The sequence below is a fragment of the Temnothorax nylanderi genome, unplaced genomic scaffold (assembly GCF_030848795.1).
Source record: "Temnothorax nylanderi isolate EJ_2023f unplaced genomic scaffold, tnyl_v1.0 TNYL_tig0178_pilon, whole genome shotgun sequence".
Classification (NCBI taxonomy): Eukaryota; Metazoa; Arthropoda; class Insecta; order Hymenoptera; family Formicidae; genus Temnothorax; species Temnothorax nylanderi.
The window spans coordinates 351042-373761 of record NW_027249240.1 but is presented as its reverse complement, the minus strand read 5'-3'; the positions used below and the strand labels follow the sequence as shown (position 1 = coordinate 373761).

Here is a 22720-nt window from a genome sequence, read left to right as displayed (position 1 = left end):
TTTCAATTTTAGTCGAACAGTAACTTACTGAAAATGTCTGACTTGTTCCGAACTAATTTCAATTCAAACGAGTGTACGAAATAAAAGCTGTCGAAATTTATCGGGGATAAAATGTCGAGGGTGTCGTGGACCAAGTTTCGGTAAACGTGCTCGAAATCTGTAATCGAAAACTGATCACCTACCGACGAAGGGATTTCCGTAGCGCACCACCGCGTCGGACTTCCTGATCATCTTGTACGCCATTCTAAAGTCGAAGTTGAATCCCGTCTGATCTTTGCTGAGCCTGAACAGCTTGAGGATGATCGAGACGCTGGGTGTCTCGCTGTAGTAGATCGCGGGTCCCAGGACGTGCCGCACCAAAGACCGCCGACGTCGGACGCTGCGCTTCCGAGATTTGCAGGGACCCGTCGGGACATCCCTCCGCGGTGAACGATACGAATTTGCCTAGAGTAAAGCTGTCGAAGGTCAGCTGCAATAAAAGAAACACGTCAATGGGATTTGTCGCGAACAAACGTTGGATAATCTTTAATTAAAACATATGGAAATTCTTGCACAGAAAAAAATTAGTCTTTAATCAGACGAATATTTAAATCAACACAATCATATTGTTTCATAAATAAACAAAAATTTTATATTCTTGTATTTCAAGAATATTATAATTTAATTTGAATATTATAATTGTCACGTAAAAAGTACATATGATTATTTTGATAATAATGATGTCTTCTTCTTCATTGTAACAAAATTGAATCAACATTATTGTGTTCACACAGAGAATATTGAATTTTAAAATAAGATTAAACTGTCTTTCTCGTTATAATATGAATATTCTCTATCCAATATTTTTTGCTTTCCACTAATAAAAATTATTTTTGTATAATAAGAATATATTTTTTTAAATTACATTATATATAATGCTTTGATGTAAGTAATTTATCTTTAACGCTGTACAATCTCATTTTAAGATTTACATGTCAAAAATAAAGATATTCTCTAAATAAGAATATTCTTTTTTCTTTGTGCATTATAAAGAAATGTTACTTTTTAATACATAGGAGTAAAATTTATTTAAAGAAGTTGCTAAGACTTTGACAATACTATCTTCAGAGATGGCACTTATTTTTACATTTATCTTGATGAGACATTTACTTTCTATGTTTGTTTTATGAACTTTTTAAATATTTCTTTCGTTTGTATTTCATATAAAACTTTAATGACTAAAGTAGTTCGGAAGTAAACGAATGAGTGATGTTATTGCAGAGGCTTTCCTTTTAACGACGCCAAGCAAATAAATTCACATCGGCGTCATCGACCATTGCTCAAGCTGTCAGCAATTGATAGTCCGCACAGTTTTTCATTTGAAAGAGCTGCCGCGCTCGCCCGTCCGCGCCGCGCGATTAAAACATCGACAGAGTCCCGCTTTGACAGTGATAGAAAGCAGTTTGCAGCCATAGTTATGCGGATGACGCGATAAAGGCTTGGAGTGGCTCACTACGGAGTAATGCACATGACTATGCGAAACACATAAATAACGAAATACTTGCTTAAGACTATTTTGTAATCAATGATTAAGTCAATTATTTGTACTACTTTTTACTTAGGTACTATTTGTAAGTGTCTTTTTATATTTATTATTCAAGTGCGCACACAAACAAACGATATAGACGGTGGAACGGATTAAATTGAAACTTGCAGCAAATTTGTGTTGACTCGAATGCTCGAATGTATATTGTCAGACACAGTTCTCTCTACCCGGCTGCCGCATTCTGTTTTGTATCACTGTGACTTTTAGCGGCGGCTGCGGCTTCTTTGACGAAACCAAACATCTGTACGCGGACCACCGGCATGTACAAAGGACTCTTATGACTTGCGCTATGCAGATATGAGAAAGCCAGCAAATATTGCTGTGCAAATAATTCGGTAGCCGGAGGCAGGGCAGAGTTTTTGTGCGCTCGACAAAGTTTTCGCGCTCTCGGAAACTCGGCGTACGGCCAGTTTTACAGTTTCACGTTATAATCGTCGGGAAATGTGCCGCTCTTATTTAAAAGTTCTGTTTTTAATTCTTCGATGTGAGTCGAACGAAAATAATTTCCTTCGTTGGCGTGTGAAAAATGGACGTGCAAAAACGATGTTTCTAGAATTGCTAATGTGTCGTCTGTGTCGACCGTTAAAATAAAAACTTTCTTTATTTCATGTGACTGGCTCGCGATTAGCTGCGAAGATTTTGAAGCGCGTTTCCTGGATAGCTGCATGCTTGTGCGAGAAAGATGATCATTTGTTGAGACTCACGGCTTTCTTAATATACGATCCGGAATTTAATTTGCTACATAAATCCAGCGCCGTTCTGTATTCCGTGTTTCTTCAACGAACTATTCGTTACTTCGTTAATGCGCACTTTAATTAAAGTCCGATTAAGAGTAGCGTAATTTATTGCAAATTTTCGAGGCGCGCTTTTTTATGGTTTATCAGATCTCCTAATACCGAGATAATTAAATATCTCGAATCGTTCGAATGGTTCGACGACTCACCTGCACGATATCACCGAAATCGTCACCTGGCGCGTTGAAGGTGAGCTTGCAAATGTAAGGCACCTTATCTTCCTTCGGTCGATGCAATTCCAGATCGTACGTCTTCCCCACGTCGCCGTAGTACGTTTTATTGCAAGCTGCAACACAAATGTTGAAATACTATCGTTATTCTTATTATCCTCACATATATATTTATATGTAAATAATTATTTTATTCCTATTTATTTGTACTTAAGTATTTGTATAGCGTTAACAGTTTGCAAAATTTACAATTAGTCTACAAATGTATTCGTTATTAATTGGAAATTTGTTCAATCACTACATTATTGCTACACTTGTTTTTCAAATGTAAATGATTGAGACATAATTGATTACATTTCCAGATATAGATTTTATAAATAATAAGCATTCACGTTATATGTAATAATAAACGTACGCAATAAAAATACAGATATATAGCGTATATGTTATGTAATTATTTCGACTCTTTTACAAATCGTACAATTTCGATATTAGCTGCTTCCTATATTGTCCGATAATCCGTAGAGAAGTATGTTGTCCTAAAGTGGATTCCTGTCTTATCTTCTTGAAACCGATTTCTTATTACGGCCAACAACGCTGTTACGGCCGTCCGTAAATTTTCTTTCGCGAAATGACATTTTTCAAACCGGGAAGTGCACTTCCCAGCCTCGTGAAAAATCGTATCTGTGGCTAAAAATTTATGAGAAATGAAGGTAGTCGAAGAGGGGGAGAGAGTGCCTCCCTTCCCCGCTTTCATCGTGTACTTTCTTCACAAAAAATATGATAAATGCACAATGTCCACATTTTTTTATTTGCACGAACGTCATAATTATCTCATTCGACGTGCCCGATTGTGCAACTAATTTAATAGGACGAAATGTAAGTAATTATTGAATTTGCATTAATCAATTCATACGCGGCATATACTTTTATCTTGATTTTTCACGTCGTGGTTCTGGTAATAAGTCATTATTTCATTGGCTATCGCAAGAATTCCATTTTAGCTTTCTCCCGAATTAGTATTCTCGCGAACAGAGTCGTCGAAATTAATTCGATTACAAGGTCCTCAATATAATCACAAAATTAGAGACGGCAGGTTAAAATAAAGCGTCCGTAAATTTATCGTAATAATTCCGACGACAGGAGATTTATTTACAATTTTTTTTTTAAATAAACTACGAATGGGGGGACGGCAAGAAACGTATAAATACAATGTGTTCGCATAAATATTTAAATATTTCTCACGCGAGCCAATTCTCGAAGTTTATTTATTCTTATAATTGACGTAAAGTATTCGAGGTATCTCACATCCGTTAAATGCCCGTAGATAAAATATCGGGGGAAAGAAAGTTCGCCGATCGTCATAATCCACAGCGCGCGATATTCCCTTTCCCTCGTCAAGCCGCGGTCGATTCCATCAGAGAGATTACGAGGGGCAATCCCCCGCGGATCGTAGAGCATGCCAAGATAAGGAATTGATGGAAGATGGTAATGAATTATCGATGAGCCGCGTCGTTTGTTTCGTGCCAGGCATTCCGGCCCGATGTTTCGGATGAGGAACGGACGTGAGGCGGAGCGGGGAAGAGGCGCATCGCCCGCGCGCAACTCTTCCTTTTCTTCATTCATGTTTAATGACAATTGCGGTGGGACCTGGAAAAACGACGCTCAATCAAGGACCGCGAATAGGACTTTTCACGAGGGGACCAGACCGGTGAAAGACACGCGCGATCAACGACCTGCGATGTTTCCGATAGAAATGCACCTCTGAGGGAGATATCGAATACTTATTTATTCAGAAAGATTCGCGCCACACGCAATGGATCGACGTCCAAACTGCCCAAGTGCTTATTGTTAATTCAAATGGGGACAAATTCGGATTTGTCAAGGCATAAAGATATAAACTGTATAATATAATAATAATACATATCTGGAGATGTTTTATCATTCCAGAGTAACACATGATTTTACGACACGCTTTGAGAAGATATCTTATGTTACAGAAAAATCGCGTGATAATGCTAAAACTAAGATTTAACTGAGCAAATTAATGTTAAAAGTGATTTAAAGTTATTCTGTACCTACTGCTATCTATATAATCTTTATAGCTCTCTTTGTAAGTTTATAGCTCTTCCTAAACTACAAATGTAGTTCATACAAAATTACGAAGGGTCGGAATATTTTAAAGCAGACCCTTAACATTTCAGGTCCCCTTGGTTCCATAAATTTATCCTTTTATAAATTTTTAACGTCCTTTTTGACCTTCTCGCTATAAAAAGCATTCCTTAAAATAACAGTCGACGCGATCCGCTCGTAAAGAGATAACATAATTCGAAGTAGTAACAAATAGTCGCACATTCGTTCAATGTCCGACTGTAACTTTTTAATCATTAAACTATCAAAAAATTAAGATAAAAATTAAAACTCGTTGAAAGTTTACTTCAGTGATGGTGGCATTCTCTCTCTCCTCTTATCGCTCTCTTAGTTCTTATCGCTCTCTCAGGTAATTCCATCGTCTCAGGGGAAATGTTACCGTTTACTTTGGAAACTAAACTCGCTCCGACTAAACTCACGCAACTCGCTTATAATTCCCATCGATTAGACGAATCTGGAATGCACTTGTCGATCGAGCTTGCTTTGGCTTCTCCGCGCCATCCGCGCCGCCCCGCGCCGGCTCGTCCCCGTCCTACGCGGAATTACCCCCGGTTTCGGTTCGTTACACACCGGACTATTGTGAGGCTTCAAAGGTCTCATAATGGATGTATAGGGGTGGAAATCAAGGGTTTGCCGGGGACGAGGACGCCATAGAATCGAACGGCTGTCACATACACACAATACGCACCGTTTCCAAGCACATTCCAGGTCATTCCTAATCAGAACTCCGGCTTGGTGGATCTAATGGGTCACCTTGGAGTGTGTTAGCCTCGGCACAATCCCTTTAACAAGCGGCTTTGATATAGACTTGGCCTGGTATAGGCGACAGCTAATGATAATCGTGTGCTAAATGGTGATAAGTCAATTTCCGTCGAAATTTCGAACAATTCCGCATATTGTTAGCGTCGAAACGTCGAAAGATTCTTCTTATTTTATACATATTGAATCGTTACGCAAATAAATATCGCATTCCGATTATTTCTATTTCATACAAAAATTTACCAAGAAAAAGCTAAATAATAAATAATCGAAAACAGATAGTTTACACTCTAATGAAATATGTATATATTTATTTATTATTGCTCGACCGCAATAAATGTAAATTGTTAAATATTAAAGGACGAAATTAAATCAATACCTTGAGTTAAATAACATTTTGTGACTTTTAACTACCATGCCGACATTTATTATTTTAACACAAAATAGTATTATTTTAACTTCATTAATTTAGTTAAATTAACGACATATTTGACACTACTTTAACAGCGTATTAGTCGGACAGTTCTCGCGTATATTAGTTAGTCTGAATTTAATTAGGCACTCGATATTCCGGCATCTCGTAAAACCTATTTGTTAACGTAACAATGATTAGAAGTTTCAGTACGCCGAGTTTTGAGCGATTACGAAATTCACGTGTCCATCTGACTAATGGTCGACATAAACCATTTCATTCTGTCAGCCCGAGAAGCGTCTGGCCACAGGCGGCTGCTACTACTGCAGCGTCAAGGAGCCTCTACAACGGTAACGTCTGACGAATGACTGGTTTCTGTCACTGCCGTTGTACACTGCCGAGCATCCTGTGTTTCGACCGTTCAATGAAAACCGACTTTGCAGTAATTCTGTAATTAATAACGCCATTCTTAATGCAAGCCGCCGCGCCCGCGCCGTTCTATTTCGCGTGACGCTAAGCGCGATTGATTCCCTCGCAGTCAATTCTCAGTCACGAGTATTTTATAGATATTATTATATTTATTGAGAAAGTAGAACCCACCGTGAAGCGTTATCACAAATGTCATGTGTATTAATTCTTTTATCAAAATTCGTGTCAATAATAATAGATGAACAACTTGTTTACATCTTAAACAGTGATCTTTCAACGATATTAACAATTTAATTGTTCCATACTTTGACTCGCACCGTAAATAGTTAACGGAGGATCGTTCAGCTAAAGCGTGTACAGCGCAATTGAATTCGAGTTGGCAAATAGGTGCGCGCCATGCACAATTGGCGCCGAGTCAAACGTGCTTAACAATGCCTGAAAATTCAGCGGCAAAATGAACGTGCTTTCTTCTGCAGCCACGACTTGCTGCTGGATTTTCCAATAGTTTCCCCGATAGTCGGGTCAAATGTTAAGGAACATAGATATCCAACTATGGTCCCAAGTTCCAAATTTCAGAAATATTTGTTGACTTCGGAACTATTGTCGGGCCAAATAAAATCTTGGTATTTTATAGTCTCAAATATTCTCTAAGAAAAAGAGTGTGAATTCAATTCTCCGCGATATATCTCCGAGATTATGTCATTAGGGAACTTTCGCACGGGCAACGAACAATAAAAGAAGACGCGATCTCTCGACGCGTCTCGTCTCGTCGACGGGACACGAATTTTTCGCAGCCGGCGTGGAATAGAGGCGCGCGCGTTACATACGCGAAATTCTATGACGCGTAGTTTGCCGTCGAGCGACGAATTCGCGTCGCTCCACTTGGCGCCATCGATGTAAAAGCTGTAAAAGTGTACAACCTCGAGGAACAAGGAGAAACGCGCGCGCGTGGCAATGGACCGAAGCGAGAGAAATCGAACGCGAGCACGCGAGTGCAATATGCGGTAGTTCGCAGGCACAAATATAACGGACGTTATATTTCTCTATGGAAAATGAAATAAATCAAATGTGTGCTTACAAGTGTGATGTGTAAAGTTCGTTGATTAATATGCGTTAATACGTAAAAAATGGCAATTAATGTTCAAATGCTGGTGCTTAAAAGAATTCGATATAATCGAATTGATTATCGATTTCATTTAAGATAGCACAAATGGCTGTCGCGCCGCGAAAGGTCTAATATATCTCGTGCGCGTTCTACGTGAGAATATTTTTGGTCTAAAACGTGAAGAAAGTAGAAGTCACGTAACGCGGCATTCAGTAATAGCGGACGTACACGTACACACATCAGTACTAACTTCACAAAATTCTGACGTATTTAGAAAGAGTTCTTAAAATAAATTAAATTAAAAATAAAACAGATTAGAGATAATTACGCCAAGATAATATAAATTTGGTCATTTGTCCTGCATAATATAGATCAAGTTCGCCCATGAGACATAAATGATTCACTTGTAATACAATCTCACTTTCTTTCGCTTGTAATCGGCAATAAATAATTGATCTCGAATAAGCGGTGAGTGGATTTCGCTGTTGGGATGTTGAGGAAGTGTAGCGATGCCGGAGTTAAGTAACAAGCGATACTCACGGATTCAGTTATCGTCTCCGCCGGATAAGATACATCCGGCGGATAATACGTTACGTAAGACTTTAATTCGCTCCGAGAAGTAGTTAACGCATTGTTTATTAGGAGCTTATCCTCAGCGAGGAGATGTTCCCGTTGTCTCGTCGAAAGAGTAAAATGACATTGATGCTGGATTAGCATAGCGGCAGGCGCAGCGTGCATTCGTCCCGCTTCCCGCTGATGCATTTCTCGCACAGCGAGCTGTAGCACTGCGATAAGGAGTTACGGCTCCCCCATTTCGGGACAAGCAATTATATTTTTTTACACCTCGCGCCATCTCGAAGGAAATAACATGTTTTTTAAAACGATTTATTAAAAAATAAGTTAACAGAAAATAATTCATATTTGATTTGAATTTTGCAGAGACTTCAATATAAATAGCGTTTAAGATTGGGAACGAGATTTTGCCCGACACGTGTGCAATTCTCGTCTTACGGTATAGTGTTCGCAGCAGTTGCATAGTTTAATTGCACAAGAGAATAATGACGTCAGGCAGCTGATCTGATAAGCGTTATTCGTTCCACAAACTAAACGAGACAGCGTATGTACGTCCAGCGTAGTTTACAAAGAGACAACGGGGTTATATTGCAGGATTATAAATGCAGTATTTTTTCCTGTTTGTTTTCAAGCGCTCGTATTTTTAATATTTTTATTTGAATTTTTGAAAGCATTTTAAAATATTAGCTTACCATTCATAAATAACGTTATTACATTAATAATATTTGTACTGTTTGCGATACCTTTTAGAGAGTGACGGTGGGAATATTTAAATTTAATAAAGTTATCACCAAGGTGCATTAATTCCACGTTACAAGATATTAATTAGTTCGCGATGCGCTATTACACAACGTCGCGCGATAAAACGAATTACGTCGCTTTGCGTAATACACATATACGCGTTTAACAGGTGGCGGTCTTTTTAATGCATAGGGCAACAGAATAATGTTCTTATCCGGGGATTATCTCCGGAAATGAGTTTCGGGCGAAGATTATGCCCCAGTTGCTTCGCCAACTCCAACGGCGGCGTGCGCAAAATTCGATGAAATAACAGGAAAACCGCGGCGCGCGACTTCGGGCACTTCCGTTAATACAAAGACAACGACATTTCGTCGATATAGAATAACCGAGTTAGATTTATCGCTGATAATTAATTTGCGCTACAGCTAATAAAGAGAAGCACATGCATGCGCGCTGTGTCGATATAGGGATAAGTAAAATACTTTTCAAAGTCGCTGACATCGCCGGATTTCTACCCCGCCATTTTACTGATTATATTCCATCGCTGCATGCTCACAATCAGAGAGAACTTTGATCGCACGCTCTATGTAAATTGCCCTACTTTCTCTCGCTCGTTCATCTAGCTTCACCCTGTTCGCGTCAGTACGTCTCGCGTTGTTATTTTTTATTCTCTTTTTTTATCTCCATAAAATCGGCGCGATATGATGTTGCGAGAGATTGACGATCAGGGGGGGGGGGGGGAGAAAGAGAGAGAGAGCCAGTCTTTCCTCGTATATATAAGGGGACTTCAAAATATGTCTCAAAGAGAGCCATGAATTTATTTCTAGTCCAAAACTGTTTTCCGCTCGAAGTTTTATTCGCCCGGAAGTGCAACGATTCGCGCGACATAAAAATTAACAAAGCGAAGGGAAGCTTTTACAGTCTCGGGGCCGTTCGTTCTTCAGCTTTATAGAGCTGCATGCTGCAGATGTATTGATTTTACTTACCGGCAGCATAAAAAAAAATAGATAATGAAGAGAGTTGAACGAAATAAAACAGATGACGAAAGAGGAAATTAACTGCAGGTTTTCGCAGTCCACTTCCTACTTTGTACTCAATAAAAGCTGTCACTTTTTTACCGAAGAATGCAAATCTGAGATATATATACCTTAAATGTGATAATAAACGTTCTTTTAATCATTTTACAAATATAATTGCATTCTACGATAACAAACAGAAAAGCGTTGAATGCAATCTAAATTGAGAAAGCTAAAAAAGTGTACTGTTGCTTTATACTGTAATAACGATAGAATTAATTTACGTAAGAAATTATCAGTAAGAGAATTAAGGATATTTTCTTTTAGCAACTGTACATATTTTTTGGGTAATAATTATTTATTAATGCATTTCTCTTATTGTGAGTGAGAGAGCTGTGAAAATAATTATTAAATTATTAATTTACTTTCGAAGCTCTCTCAGTAGAAACGAATGTAAAGTAAGACGAACGACGGTATAGTCGTTTTATTTACTTTACACTGACTGACCTGATTACGGACGGACTCCTTCCTGACAAAACAAATTACAAACGCCGACAGAGTATTTTTACGGAATAACAAAATTACCCTTTATTCTCAGCGAGGCGTGAAAGAGACGCCGTGAAAGATTAATCAGCGGTTTCCATGAGACCTACTTTCCCGTTTCCGTTGCGCCAAGTTCTACGCGGCCCTTCTACCTCGTTCCCTCCATTGAAAACTTTTATCCATTTATAAAATCTACGTGTGTTGTTCACGTGTGTTGCCCGCTTAAAGGGTCTCCTACGACAGAAATTATTCGTTGCACGATGTAAACGAGTTGGAGCTTCTCCGTAGATGGATAAACTACTTCGTAGAAGATACGCGATACACACACAACTGTGCCTACTATTCTCTCTATCTGCGGTCGGGGAGACAAAATCAATCTTGGAGATATTCGCTGGTTCGACCGTTCGCAACACGGTATTTATCCTGCGTTTTCGTGCAACGTCAATAGACATTCATCTACGTTCTAGGCGATCAATTATTGGCGCAGCTGTGAAAGGAATGCCATTTCGAGTCGAGCCGCTTTTTATTGTGGCACTTCGGTCCCGTTTCAATTTCGTCGGGGCGGGCGGCAGCATCGCCCTCCATGAAAGATTCATAATTCCGATATTTTGTTATCGTACGTGTCTGCCTGCGCATCGCAAATAAATCTCTCCGCGCGGTTCCAGCAGAATTTCCCTCAAGAAAACCGATTCGCAGGATGAATCGTGCGAATGCATCCGAGCAGGTTGTTTGCAGGGAATCTGAAGGTCTTATAGAAATCAAAATATTCTCATAGGAATAGTATCATAAATATATATATGTACGTACGGTCGCTGTCAGTTATGCTTAAATATAGTCACAGTAAAAAGCCTTTTCTCTATAATTACGTAACAAATGTTACATCCCCTTGAAGATCCCTCTTTGTAATTATAAAAAACAACTCTAAAGAATATACACGCCCTGAGGTGCATTATAGATGCCTTTCAGGCATTCCTTGGATCTCTCTTTCTGTTTCTTAATTTAGCAAATTACTCCTTGCCAGGCAACAAATACATCAGGGAGAGAGAGAGAAAGAGATATCGCCTGACCAGAGACGTTACTCTGTTCGATGATAACCAATTTTAACATTGATAACCTCGGCCATTCATGGGCGCGGTATAGACAGCAAGTTCTTTATGGTTTCTGCTCACGCTTTCCACAGTACGATTTCCATTAGTCTCAAAAGGGAGTAGAAGCTGGCGATGAAATGATCGCGCCATAAATTATGCCGGGAACTTTAACAGCTTCTGGTGCATGTGGCGTTACGTAAAATAGTAGTTCCTATCTCCGTGCCCATTAGCTAAATGTGTTATTTAATTTGTTCTCCATTTATAATGTAATATAAATCCATAAATTGTAAATATAATAATAAAATCAAAATATATATCTAATGTATCTTAGAGATGAAGAATCGTACCTCCAATCTTTGTCAAAATTAGAGTTAATACTTTTTCCAATGTACCTGGAGTTTAAATTTTATAATGGTAAAGAGTCTCATGTCCATTATTATTAGTTCGTAAGATACAATGTTTAAAAAAATCGGAAATTTTCATAGAAATAATAAACTTTAAATCCTGTTTTCTCTAAATTTCTAATAATAAAGATACGATTATTTACCTCTAAGGTACTGATATATTTCCACGTACTATAGTTACGGTATAGAGGTCTTCGGATGTCAGCGGAGACATAATGCACCCCGAATGTCTCCAAAAAGTCGACTTTCCGTTTCCACGAATTGTCGATTCGACCGAAAGCTCCTTCAGATTATTCGTGCAGTCGCCACTCGGCGCGTTTACAAATCTTCCACGATGAAGTGCGCCACTCCGAGAGAGAGAGAGTGTACCGCGTGTCCGGGCGTAAAAGCAGCGGGGAGGCTGCACCGACTAGGTCGCCCGGCGCTGTGCAGGAGAGGAACAGCCATCGTGCAGCCATCTCTACCCCCGCAGGGGGAGATGCGGAGGTGAAGAGGCGATGCGGGATCCGTCGGAGGGTGGCGGCGCGGGTCAGTTTGACCCAAATGCGGACTGGGTTGGCCGACAGCCAGCGTGCCGTGTTCCCCGGACATCCCTCGTCGACGAGCCAGCACGCCAGCTCGAATCTTTACTTATATTTTTCCGATGGAAATACAGGCGGCATGGGTGAATACGCGGCGCGTCGGATATCAATTTTCGGAGCCGATAAGTTGATCGGCTGTCACTCACTTCCATTAACTTGCAAACCACGCGGCTGGTTTCTCCTGTGTACCTCCCGCCATTGACAAAGGGATGCGCGATCGGATCAATGGTCTCGTGGTCGAGACAATTTAAAGTGATTATTTTGCTATCACTGTGATGATACTCTATTACAGATGATTAATCCATTATAGTATACACTTAAGTTTCAATCTACAAATCAGATAAATGAAAAGCATTTTTTATAGGAAACATTTGAGATTTCTCGATGCATTTTTTCGTCTGTTGTTTGAAGTATAAAATTAATTTAACCAAATAATTAATTTATAATTTATATATAAAGCTACAGGTAAACATTTAATATTTATTGACAGACTTCTATGTGAAAGTTAAATATCGGAGATTAATACGTATTTCAATTTAAACAAAATTGTGTTTGTTGCTTTGCCAAATAATGACAATGTAACATGTTTCTACCTTTTGAAGTCTTTCCTTTTACATCACCGTTCAGAATTGCTATCAAATTTTCATCTCTGTCCATCTAAACCATTGGATATTCTGTCGATTTTATATGCTGATGGATTTATTAATTATAGTTTGTTGAAGGGTTCTTATATTGAATGGCACGGCGAAGCGAAAAGAATCATAAAATTTCGATCGACGCATGCATCACTTTTATTATTCCATTAATTTGTCTTTGATATATAGGATATTTCGCTAAAATATAGTTACTTTTAAAGTACCTGTATTTTTATTTCTCAACGCAGTGTGATAATTGTTTGTCACAAATGTCATTTTTAGATATTTTTATCTTCTTGGCAACCAAGTAGATAAATCACCTGATATCACTTCAGAATTGTTACCAAATTTTTATCTGTCCATTTAAAATATTGGATATTCTGTCGATTTCATATGCTGATGGATTTATTAATCATAGTTTGTTGAAGGGTTCCTATTGAACGGCGGAAAAAATCATAAAATTTCGATTGATGCATGCATCACTTTTATCATTCCATTAATTTGTATTTGATATGTAGGATATTTCGCTAAAAAATTGTTACTTTTGAAGTACCTGTACTTTTATTTCTCAGCGCAACGTGATAATTGTTTATCACAAGTGTCACATTTTTAGATATTTCTATTCTTTTGGCAACCATCAAGTGGGCTTCGCTATTCGTAAAGAACGACGACGCTAAATATTAAATATTACACGGCGTATCGCCGGACAAAATTCGTCCGGATTTATGATCAGTTCGGCCGTATTTTTTGCTTCGTTCGCTATCTTCGCTTTGCACTCGTGGCCATTGGCGTCGTCCCTTCTCGTAATCGGCGGGAGCCACATTTGTGCCAAAGCATACCGCAGGGATATATGTATGGCCTGGCGCGGGGTCGGTCCCGCTTTTAACGAAGCCCAGTCTGAAGTTACGACCGTTCGACAAACAATCGAACTTTCGCGGCGAGTAAACCAAACTAAACGCCGCCGTCCGTCGAAACTATCGTAATTTTTGCGGCGCGAAGGCGAGACGAGGGAAACGTTATACGGCCAAGTCTCTCTCTCTCTCTCTCTCTCTCTCTCTCTCTCTCTCTCTCTCTCTCTCTCTCTCTCTCTCTCTCTCTCTCTCTTTCTCTCTCTCTCTCTCTCTCTCTCTCTCTCTCTCTCTCTCTCTCTCTCTCTCTCTCTCTCTCTCTCTCTCTCTCTCTCTCTCTCTCTCTCTCTCTCTCTCTCTCTCTCTCTCTCTCTCTCTCTCTCTCTCTCTCTCTCTCTCTCTCTCTCTCTCTCTCTCTCTCTCTCTCTCTCTCTCTCTCTCTCTCTCTCTCTCTCTCTCTCTCCGTCTCTTCGTTTTTCTTTCACCTCTGGTGAGTAGACGCGTGTTTATGGTACACGTTTTCGTGGAAACTTGCGAGTTCCGTGACAAGTTAGCCGCTGAAAGTGTCGCGAGTAGGAGCCAACAGCGAACAACTAAATAACCAACTTCCGCCGCGTCCATTCCTCCGATTCGCCGTTGCAGCTAAGTAATGCTTGCAAAGCACTCGGTAACTTTTATCATTGGTAAGAACCCAAATATCTTTTAGATGCATTAAGATTCTCTGCACTTTCCATTCTTTCTTAGAATGATCGAATTTACTGTCGGATTACTACGCGATTATACCGCATACCATGCTAATCGCTAGGGGCGGGTTTATATGATGCTTAAGCAACAGGGCTGCAACGAGAAGGGAATCTCCAAACAACGGCAATTACCGAACCGACACTTATGAGTGTATACAAATCTATAATAAGAGATAAAATACTGGTCTATTTATCAATTATTTCAATAGAAATTAACATCACAAGAGAGGTCACTTATAAAAAAAAGCCATAAAAGAATATATAAACGCAAATTGCAGAAGAAAATTAAAAATTTACAAGCTTTTGCTTTTAAATTTAAAAGCTTTTGCTTTTGTCTTTTTATATCTATGTTTTATATATACTATGTGTGTAACTACTTATATATACTATGAGTGTTTATATGCATACGGGTGTCCCACGGAAAGTTGCTGAAACTAATTAACTCCAGGTGTCGGAAGAAATAAAATTGCGTTTAATAGAAGGCATTTGGCAGTTTTATTTGAGTATACTATAATGGAAAATTTTTACTTAATTTTATTTGATTTTATAAAACGTAGCACAAATCACAGACATTCTAATATATGTTTTTAAAGGGTGCACCGTTACTATTTAAACAAAAATCAATTCTTAAAAGTGATTAATGGTGTAATAAATGATTGTTTACACAAAGTTTTATGCAGTTTAAAACAATTGATTTTTGTTGAAATAGTAACGGGGCGCACTTTGGAAACACGTACATATTAACAGACTATCTGATTTTTGCTACTTTTTATAAAATCAAGTAAAATTAAGTAAAAATTTTCCATTATACAGAATATTATGCTAAAAAAAACTGCCAAATGTCTTCTATTAAACGCAATTTTATTTTTCCCGATATTTTTCCCGATCCGTATGCATTACAGAATAAAAGCTAATTGGTTTCAGCAACTTTCCTCTATGTGAGACCCTGTATATAGTTATTCTTATAAATTTAATTTAATTATTTCTGTAAAACGTTAAACCGTCTATATAGTTTTTATAAATATTACTTAATTATTGTAAGTACATTTTATTCAAATTGTATATTTATTAATGTTTAAATATTATTACAAGCTGTTGTCTAGATAAAACAGATAAAATTATAGTGACATCAAAATAATGAGAAAACGATTGTGAGTTATGATAGAAAAATTAGTTTTTATAGTAATTTTTTCGTCCTTTTTTGACGTTATTGCAATTTTTTGTTCTTTCCGAAAAAAAGATCCCTGAAATAGTATTAGCAGCAGGCCCGAAAAGTCACCATTCGCCCCTGCTAAGCGCGACACTTGTTCCTCGATTGCATACAACTTCAGATCATTCAAAAAAATAGCGTCGCTTCAAGGTATACGCACGTATCGCGTCGCATCGTACAAAAGTAATTTTCGACGAAAAGAATAATAGATATGGATAATCAGGAGAGTCATGACGATCCTCAATTTGTGAAAGTGCTAGAAACCTGTTTAAAAATGGAAATTGCGGCAGTCAAGGGAAATCTCGACGGTAAGTAAAGTGTGACGTAGCACTTCAATGAAATGTAAAACTTGAGTGGGAAGGAAAGACATTCTCATACAATTACTCTTACGTTTTTACCTATCGATTTTTCGATTTTCTTTTACTACTACTTGCTGAGTAAAGAATGTTGTTGATAATTTCTAGCCAATATAGAGGAAATAAAACAACTGAAGGTGACGATGCGTAGCGAACTGAACAGAAGAAAGGAACTTAAGGGAAAGATCACGCAGATGAATAAGATTAAACTGATATTAAGCGAGACTTTAACAAAGTACACGAAATAATTATCTAATCCTGGCGTATTAACATTTATATATTTTTATACTGCATTCTTCTTGAATTTACGTATCGGAATTTTGTTGCGTCATACAGGTTATATATAAGCATCAACGAAGTCTCGGACTCTTTAGAAACTATGAAAGCAAATGCCGATGATCAATACAAGCTGATTCAACTGAGATCGCAAGAGTATCAAGACATCGTAGCCGAATACAAGAAAACATGGCACGAATATCGCGTAAGTATTAAGTCTCGTGTTTACTCGTGCAATTTCAACATTTAATCAAATAAATGTTCGCGAGCAGGATGTATACGAGGAATTTCCACTGGCAAAGGCCAGGAACGCGGCCAAGAACAATTTGGAGAAGCTTAAAATCGAGCATATGGTCATGTCTTACAAGAAAGCGGAGATGATAACGATTGTCAAGCAGAGGCGACGTGTCAACTGGATCCGCACGCGCTGCAGGATAATCGAATTCGTCACTATGATGTTAGAGGATTTGAAATTGGAGGAGAAATTGGTGAAGCTAAAAGTGGATGTGAAATATCACAGGAAAGAGTTTCAGTCAATCGAAGCGGAGGTATCCGGACTATGTTAAAATAATTTTTCAATATACATATATTCAATGTGTAAGTAGGTATTTAATTAGTCGCTTTTCGTAGCTGCAAGTATTGCGCAGGAAGGAGGAGGATCAGAAAAGGCAGAGGAAACAGCAAATGCTGGAAATGGCGCCGCCGAAGATCAATATACCGTTTCGAGAAATGTACGCGCAAAATCAAATGCGCGCGAGAGTGCAGCAGGATCAGTGGAAACGGGCTCACGAGCCTCTCGACGGTGAAAATTCATTTTATACTTCTTTAGTTCCTTGTCCTTGTATGTAGATATGTAGGACAAGGGCTTTATTCATGGACACATGCATATGCATACGCGTTGTCCTATATATCAAAGTCATTTGCTTTTTAGATACCATATCCGTCAATACCTTGTACCTGGAGGAGTTATGCATAAACGAGAGCACTACGGTGTCGCCTGAGAGAATGGACGTAGAGGCGACACGTGACAACAATTACAAGCTTACCGCAGTTGAAACGGAAAGGTCTGATTCGAAAAATACTATCGTTTCGGAAAAAGATGATACGCGCGCCGCCCGCGCCGCTTCGGTAGCATCGGATGCGGAGCCAAGTGCTGAGAAAGCGATTTTAGCCGACGACAACGACGTAGAAATGAAAGAGATCCATCGCGAAGAGACGCAGAAGTCGCAGGAGCCCGTTAAAACGCAACCAAGCTACCGTACAAAAGAAAGCCCGCTCAAGCATAGCGCCGCCAAGAATACACAGGACGAAATTGGAGCAAAAAGGATGCGACTTCAAAGGCAGGATAGTAAGGAAAGTATCAATAAAATAACTACTCCTCAGCCGTCGACTATTGTTAAAGAAATGGATTTGAGATCTTCGCCCCTGTCGGTCCCGAAGATTAAAAAGATAGAACCCGTACATTTCAATATTACGCCGTTAATGGCGAAACCCGTTCAGCGCCCGCCGACTGTTGCCGCAAGTAGTATGTTTTCTCCGACGCATTACGAATACTGTGACAGCAATATGAGTTCCTTCGATCAGGATTTCGTATCAAAAGGTTGTGATTATAATTAAGTTGCTCGTCTTTTATAATTGAAAAAATTAGATGTATTTATTTGTTATAAATGTAAATAAATTACACAAACTTTATTGCAGGTGCGCCATCATTGTGCGAGGGATCGCTGTGTAATTATAAATTATCTCCGACTTCCAATATATCGCCAATTTGTGCCGAAGAAGACGCGCAAATGGCTCCTTCCCCGAAACATACTCCGCGACGGGATAATAAAACTGAGTCTGACGACAAAGCGTCAGGTATTAAAATGTTCCTATCTCAAATACTCGACGCAATTAATTTCACTATTTTAGGACTCTCTAATTTTTAATTTTACTTTTTTCAGCATTCGAGTTCGATCAGTTTACGAAGAGCACAAAGGGTAACTTCGCTTTATTTTGAAGAAAAAAAAAGGAACATTATTTAAGTTCTCTAGTTCTTATATATAATCCAACATAGTTTCAATAATGTGTTAAAAAATTCTATACATTACATAAGTAAAAGTAAAGTTCTGTTATATTCTACATTAATCAAGCAAAACATATTTTTCATCACGCAAGTTCAGTTCTGTTACATTATACATGAATTAAGCAAGACATATTATTTTTGTTATTACATTTGTAAATGTATGGAAAACAAAGAATTAAACTAATATAACTATATATAAAGCATATTTGCTCGTACTTTCATTGTGTTGCTTGAGATTGTGGAATTATTAGTGAAGAGTTAACAATCTCTATGTACTCTTATAAAGCTAACAACGATTATATGTATACTTCCGAAGTAACTTTGGATTCTTACAAGAAGTTAAATGGCTAATATGCATTTTGTGTACAGGTGCATCTCCAGCGCGTAGATATCAACGGCGACAACTTCGCGGCATGTATTATAAATAAATGCTTGCTCACCGAGTGTCGCGATTATGTACTCTCCGCGAGAGTTTCGGTCTCCTTTATGCGTATATATATATACGGTGCCCCCGTGCAATTTTGGCTCCCGCAATTTCACTAGAGAGCGCCGAGCGAGTTACAGCCGTTTACTTCCGCTGGGAGAAACGGGACCGTGGGAGAAATAAGACAGAAAGGAAAAGATACCCTTCACGTCTCTACCCCTTCTGTCTGCAGGTAGTGGAAAAAGAAAAAGCACTGAGCTTTTATAAAAATAAGCTCGTTAAAATCCTACTTTCTGCACTCGCTTTGCGGAACATTATGACTTGTGCGTAATCACACTGCGGATAATGCACGATAATATCCGCGATGCTTCACAAGCTTTCTAATTACTTCTGAAATTATTATTGTGTTTCCGTCTAATGCTCTCGTGGCACGCAAATTTCCTTTTATTTCGGAAGAACATTAATTTCAGGAACGGGAAAGGAGAAATGCGACATCTTATAAACGTTATTACATGTTTCGTATATCACGCATATATTTTCGGCTTTAAGTCGCTCGTAACAGGCAATTTGTCTCGTCTTGTAGAAATTGTTTCATATTCCGACGTATCCGTTCAAAAAATTATTTCCTCATGCAAACGATGCCTAATTAGGCAACGAAGGAATAGGAAAGAAGATTCCAAAGGAGTTGTCAGTTGGATGGACGCGTTGCCTTCTTCAGTAATTGGTAGAAAAAGTATCAAACATGTGATATGGGGGATAACTTCTTAACTCGCCCCCTTTTCCTCGTTCTTTCGTTATCCTCCTCAGATCTAATCGCATCAGCCGGTGTAATTGATATAAATTAACCCGCTCGCTCGAGCGTTTCATTTGTGTCGCAAGAAGGAAGAATAATACGAAAGTTTGTTATTACCTGTCGTAACTTTGGCGAGCCTGCACCTTTCCTTTTTCGAGGAGCCGAGGCTTCTAGTCGGGAGAGAAATTGTGTCCTTTTATAAGCCGATGTAACGGTGGGAGGTCGACTATCAAGCTATTTTATTTCAAAAGTTTCGCATTGAGGTACGAGGAAGATAAATGGGACATTTAATGGCGCAATCGTCGAACCGACGTCTTCCGCCGCGTGAGAGGACTCTAATCGATAATATCATTCAGAAAATTCTCAGTCAAGTCATACCCCGAATAATCGTTCCTCTGTTGCTCGCGGAATATATTATTTTATATATATAGATTCTATGTTGCCTTCTCTGAACTGTATCGTGTACCCAATGTAATTCATTTCAGACATACCATAAAATTTAATTTGTTACGTAAGTAAAGGAGAAAAACGGTAAAAAGAAACATAGTGAAAGGTAAAAATAATTAAAACTAATTTAGGAAATTATTTTATAAATTAAGATAGGAGAATTAAGCAGTCAAGCCAGCAAAATTATTATTATTATTATTATTATTGCAGTCTATAAATGTATAATCCAAAAATTGCGGCTCTTTTCGTCTGAACTTTGATGTCGAATATACGAGAGCATCGCGACCTCTTTTTGCAGAACGATTTTTCTCTCCGGTCCGCACAATACCTGGGCTTTACCGATACGTGACTGGAATGTTTCGCTCGCACCCTCGTACGACGAAGGAGATAACTCGCAATGTTCTTCAAGCAACCCTTTCCGTCCCGGCGAAACTCGGCGTTACTCGACTGAAAGTGGGAACTTAATACGCTCTCGTAATGTACATTTATTAACTCCGCGCAATGTCGCGTATATTATGTTAACGAGGAGAATTCGCTTCCTGCAATCGAATGTTCTTGCACCAACGAAACGCATTTGTTATTGCGCCCCGCACTTACTCCGCAGGTGGTAATTTAGGTTAATTACTCCCCTGCACGGAGTTAATGTCTTTATAAGTTGCTTAAGGTTTACCGCCTGTAACGGGGTTGTGCCTCCGCATAGATCAATTAACGCGAATAAACGATAAGATTTATGAGTCGCAAAATAATTGACCTTCTCGTAATAATGTCATGTTTGGATAATATCCCACACACACACACACACACACACACACATGCTACTTTTCTTACAAAGAGCCAAAATAAATAACAGGTGCAGTCATTTATCAAAAATGAATAAAGATAATGCAGCAAACTGTATTATACGCTATATTTTACAAAAATTTGCCTTCCATAAACGCGAGATAAAGTTTTCTCTCTAAATCTCATAGAGTGGTTTCGCCACTAATACATTAAAGAATTAAAGTGATTGCGATAGTCACTCCAAAAGAGAGAGGGTTGTCACTCTAATTAGAGTAAATGTGGGCACTCATAAGATAGGAGTGAATTTTTTACTCAAATTTTTAGACCGGCTACTTTATCGGAGTGATATGATCTCACTCTAAAGCTATAGTGAATCACGATTAACTAATTGACCGATAAATGACTCTACCAGAGTGAAATTTTCCACTCAAAATTGTAGAGTGACATAATTCGCTGCACTCGAAAAGAGTGCCCTTTCACTCAAACTTATAGAAATGCAATTTTACTCTTTTTGAGTGACAAATTACTAGAAGAGCACAGGCTCCATTTTCACTTTTCGTTACACTCGCATTTCACTTGTTTTGAATAATATTTCACTCTTTGACTTTTATAGAGTTAACTTTAGAGAATGTATTCTGTCAATCCAGGGAGTTTACGGCATTCAATTTGTTTTCATTTTCACATTATTTCACAAACGCAGAATAGTCGGGATCTAAAATCGATCAACGAGGAGGCATTTCGACGTAACGACGCGAACGAAATCAGAAGCATTCTCATTTCGCCTGCGCGGCGAGGAGCCTATTGTCGCTCGCGCAAATAAAGGAATGTCCACGTTGCCAGAAGTAATTTCCTACTCGTGCCGCATGCCGTCGCGTATACGCACCGTGTATAAACGCATCTCGTAACTTGGGTTAATTATACGCCAAGCATATATACGCGCGATGCTGGATTTTGGAAAGGGACGGCTCGGTTGGTTGGCTGGCTGCTTTTGCAGCCAAGCGCCACCGAGGGGATATACAAGGCAGAGGCATTTCGTCCGTGCACGTGGGGATTTAGGCAAAAACCCCTGGTAGATTAAACGACTACGACGTCGCTGATGGCCCCGCCGGAGTATTCAGTAAATTCCGAGCAGCCATGGAAACGTCCGCCGTGTATTTTGGCGAGCGTTTTATTGTGCGCGCGTGGCGAGGGTTGGTTTTCTTAGGGTGAAGAGCCGGTCGGGGGATTTACCCGGGACCCTTCTCAGACGCCGTACGCATCTGCTTAAATTGTAATTGACAGTCGGACGAATTCCGCCCAGTTTTCGACAAACTGCAGCGAGGCGAAAATGTGATTACTGCTTTCCAAATAAGTCTGAAGCACCGTTAAATTCGAATTAAATACTTAAGTTGAAAAGCATCATCTGCTTTCACTGTCAAATCTTCAACAAGCTAAGGTAAAACATTCTCCTCGAATCTCGTTCTTGGAAACTTTAATGGTACTTCTGATTTTCTCGGAGAGAAAGAGATCCTAGAATTATAAACTTAGTTCACTTAACATTTAAACAAAGATGATTTATACAAGTTACAAATGATTATTGCTATGATCATTTCAATGATGAACACCTAAATTTTGATAGGCAGACGTGGCAGTTGGCACCTTTAACGGGTATGCCGAGGGAGAAAAATAAATCGCTCGAAATTAGATGTCGAGGAAAGGTGGACACGTATACGTACGATTAAGGGACGAGCCCGTTTTTTTGCCACCGAATTGCCCGCTCGCGAACTGCTCTATTTTATCACGATCTGTCGAT

At 38.9% G+C, this 22720-nt stretch overlaps 2 protein-coding genes across 2 annotated transcripts in view; one reads left to right on the top strand and one right to left on the bottom strand.

Moving 5' to 3' along the window:
- Nucleotides 1-244: 244 nt before the first annotated feature.
- Nucleotides 245-22720, bottom strand: part of LOC139778288 (uncharacterized) — a 198208-nt gene continuing 175732 nt past the window's right edge. Inside the window, exons 5-6 of the mRNA XM_071716170.1 lie at nt 2529-2665; nt 245-469 (exon numbers count right to left, since the gene is read on the bottom strand). Coding sequence (XP_071572271.1) covers nt 245-469; nt 2529-2665 — 362 coding nt within the window. The remainder of the gene's footprint in view (nt 470-2528; nt 2666-22720) is intronic.
- LOC139778297 (uncharacterized) lies at nt 15439-18689 on the top strand. The gene is made up of 8 exons (XM_071716174.1): nt 15439-16095; nt 16252-16378; nt 16480-16624; nt 16692-16967; nt 17050-17221; nt 17351-18019; nt 18118-18276; nt 18363-18689. Exons 1-8 carry the CDS (start codon nt 15999-16001, stop codon nt 18416-18418), a joined length of 1701 nt encoding a protein of 566 aa, XP_071572275.1. The 5' UTR covers nt 15439-15998; the 3' UTR covers nt 18419-18689.

Excerpts from the sequence above, each read along its gene's own strand:
- LOC139778297 (XM_071716174.1), top strand. The coding sequence starts at position 15,999 with ATGGATAATCAGGAGAGTCATGACGATCCTCAATTTGTGAAAGTGCTA. Across the intron at positions 16,625-16,691 it reads AAACATGGCACGAATATCGC|GATGTATACGAGGAATTTCC; the intron begins GTAAGTATTAAG and ends GTTCGCGAGCAG. Across the intron at positions 18,277-18,362 it reads GTCTGACGACAAAGCGTCAG|CATTCGAGTTCGATCAGTTT; the intron begins GTATTAAAATGT and ends TACTTTTTTCAG.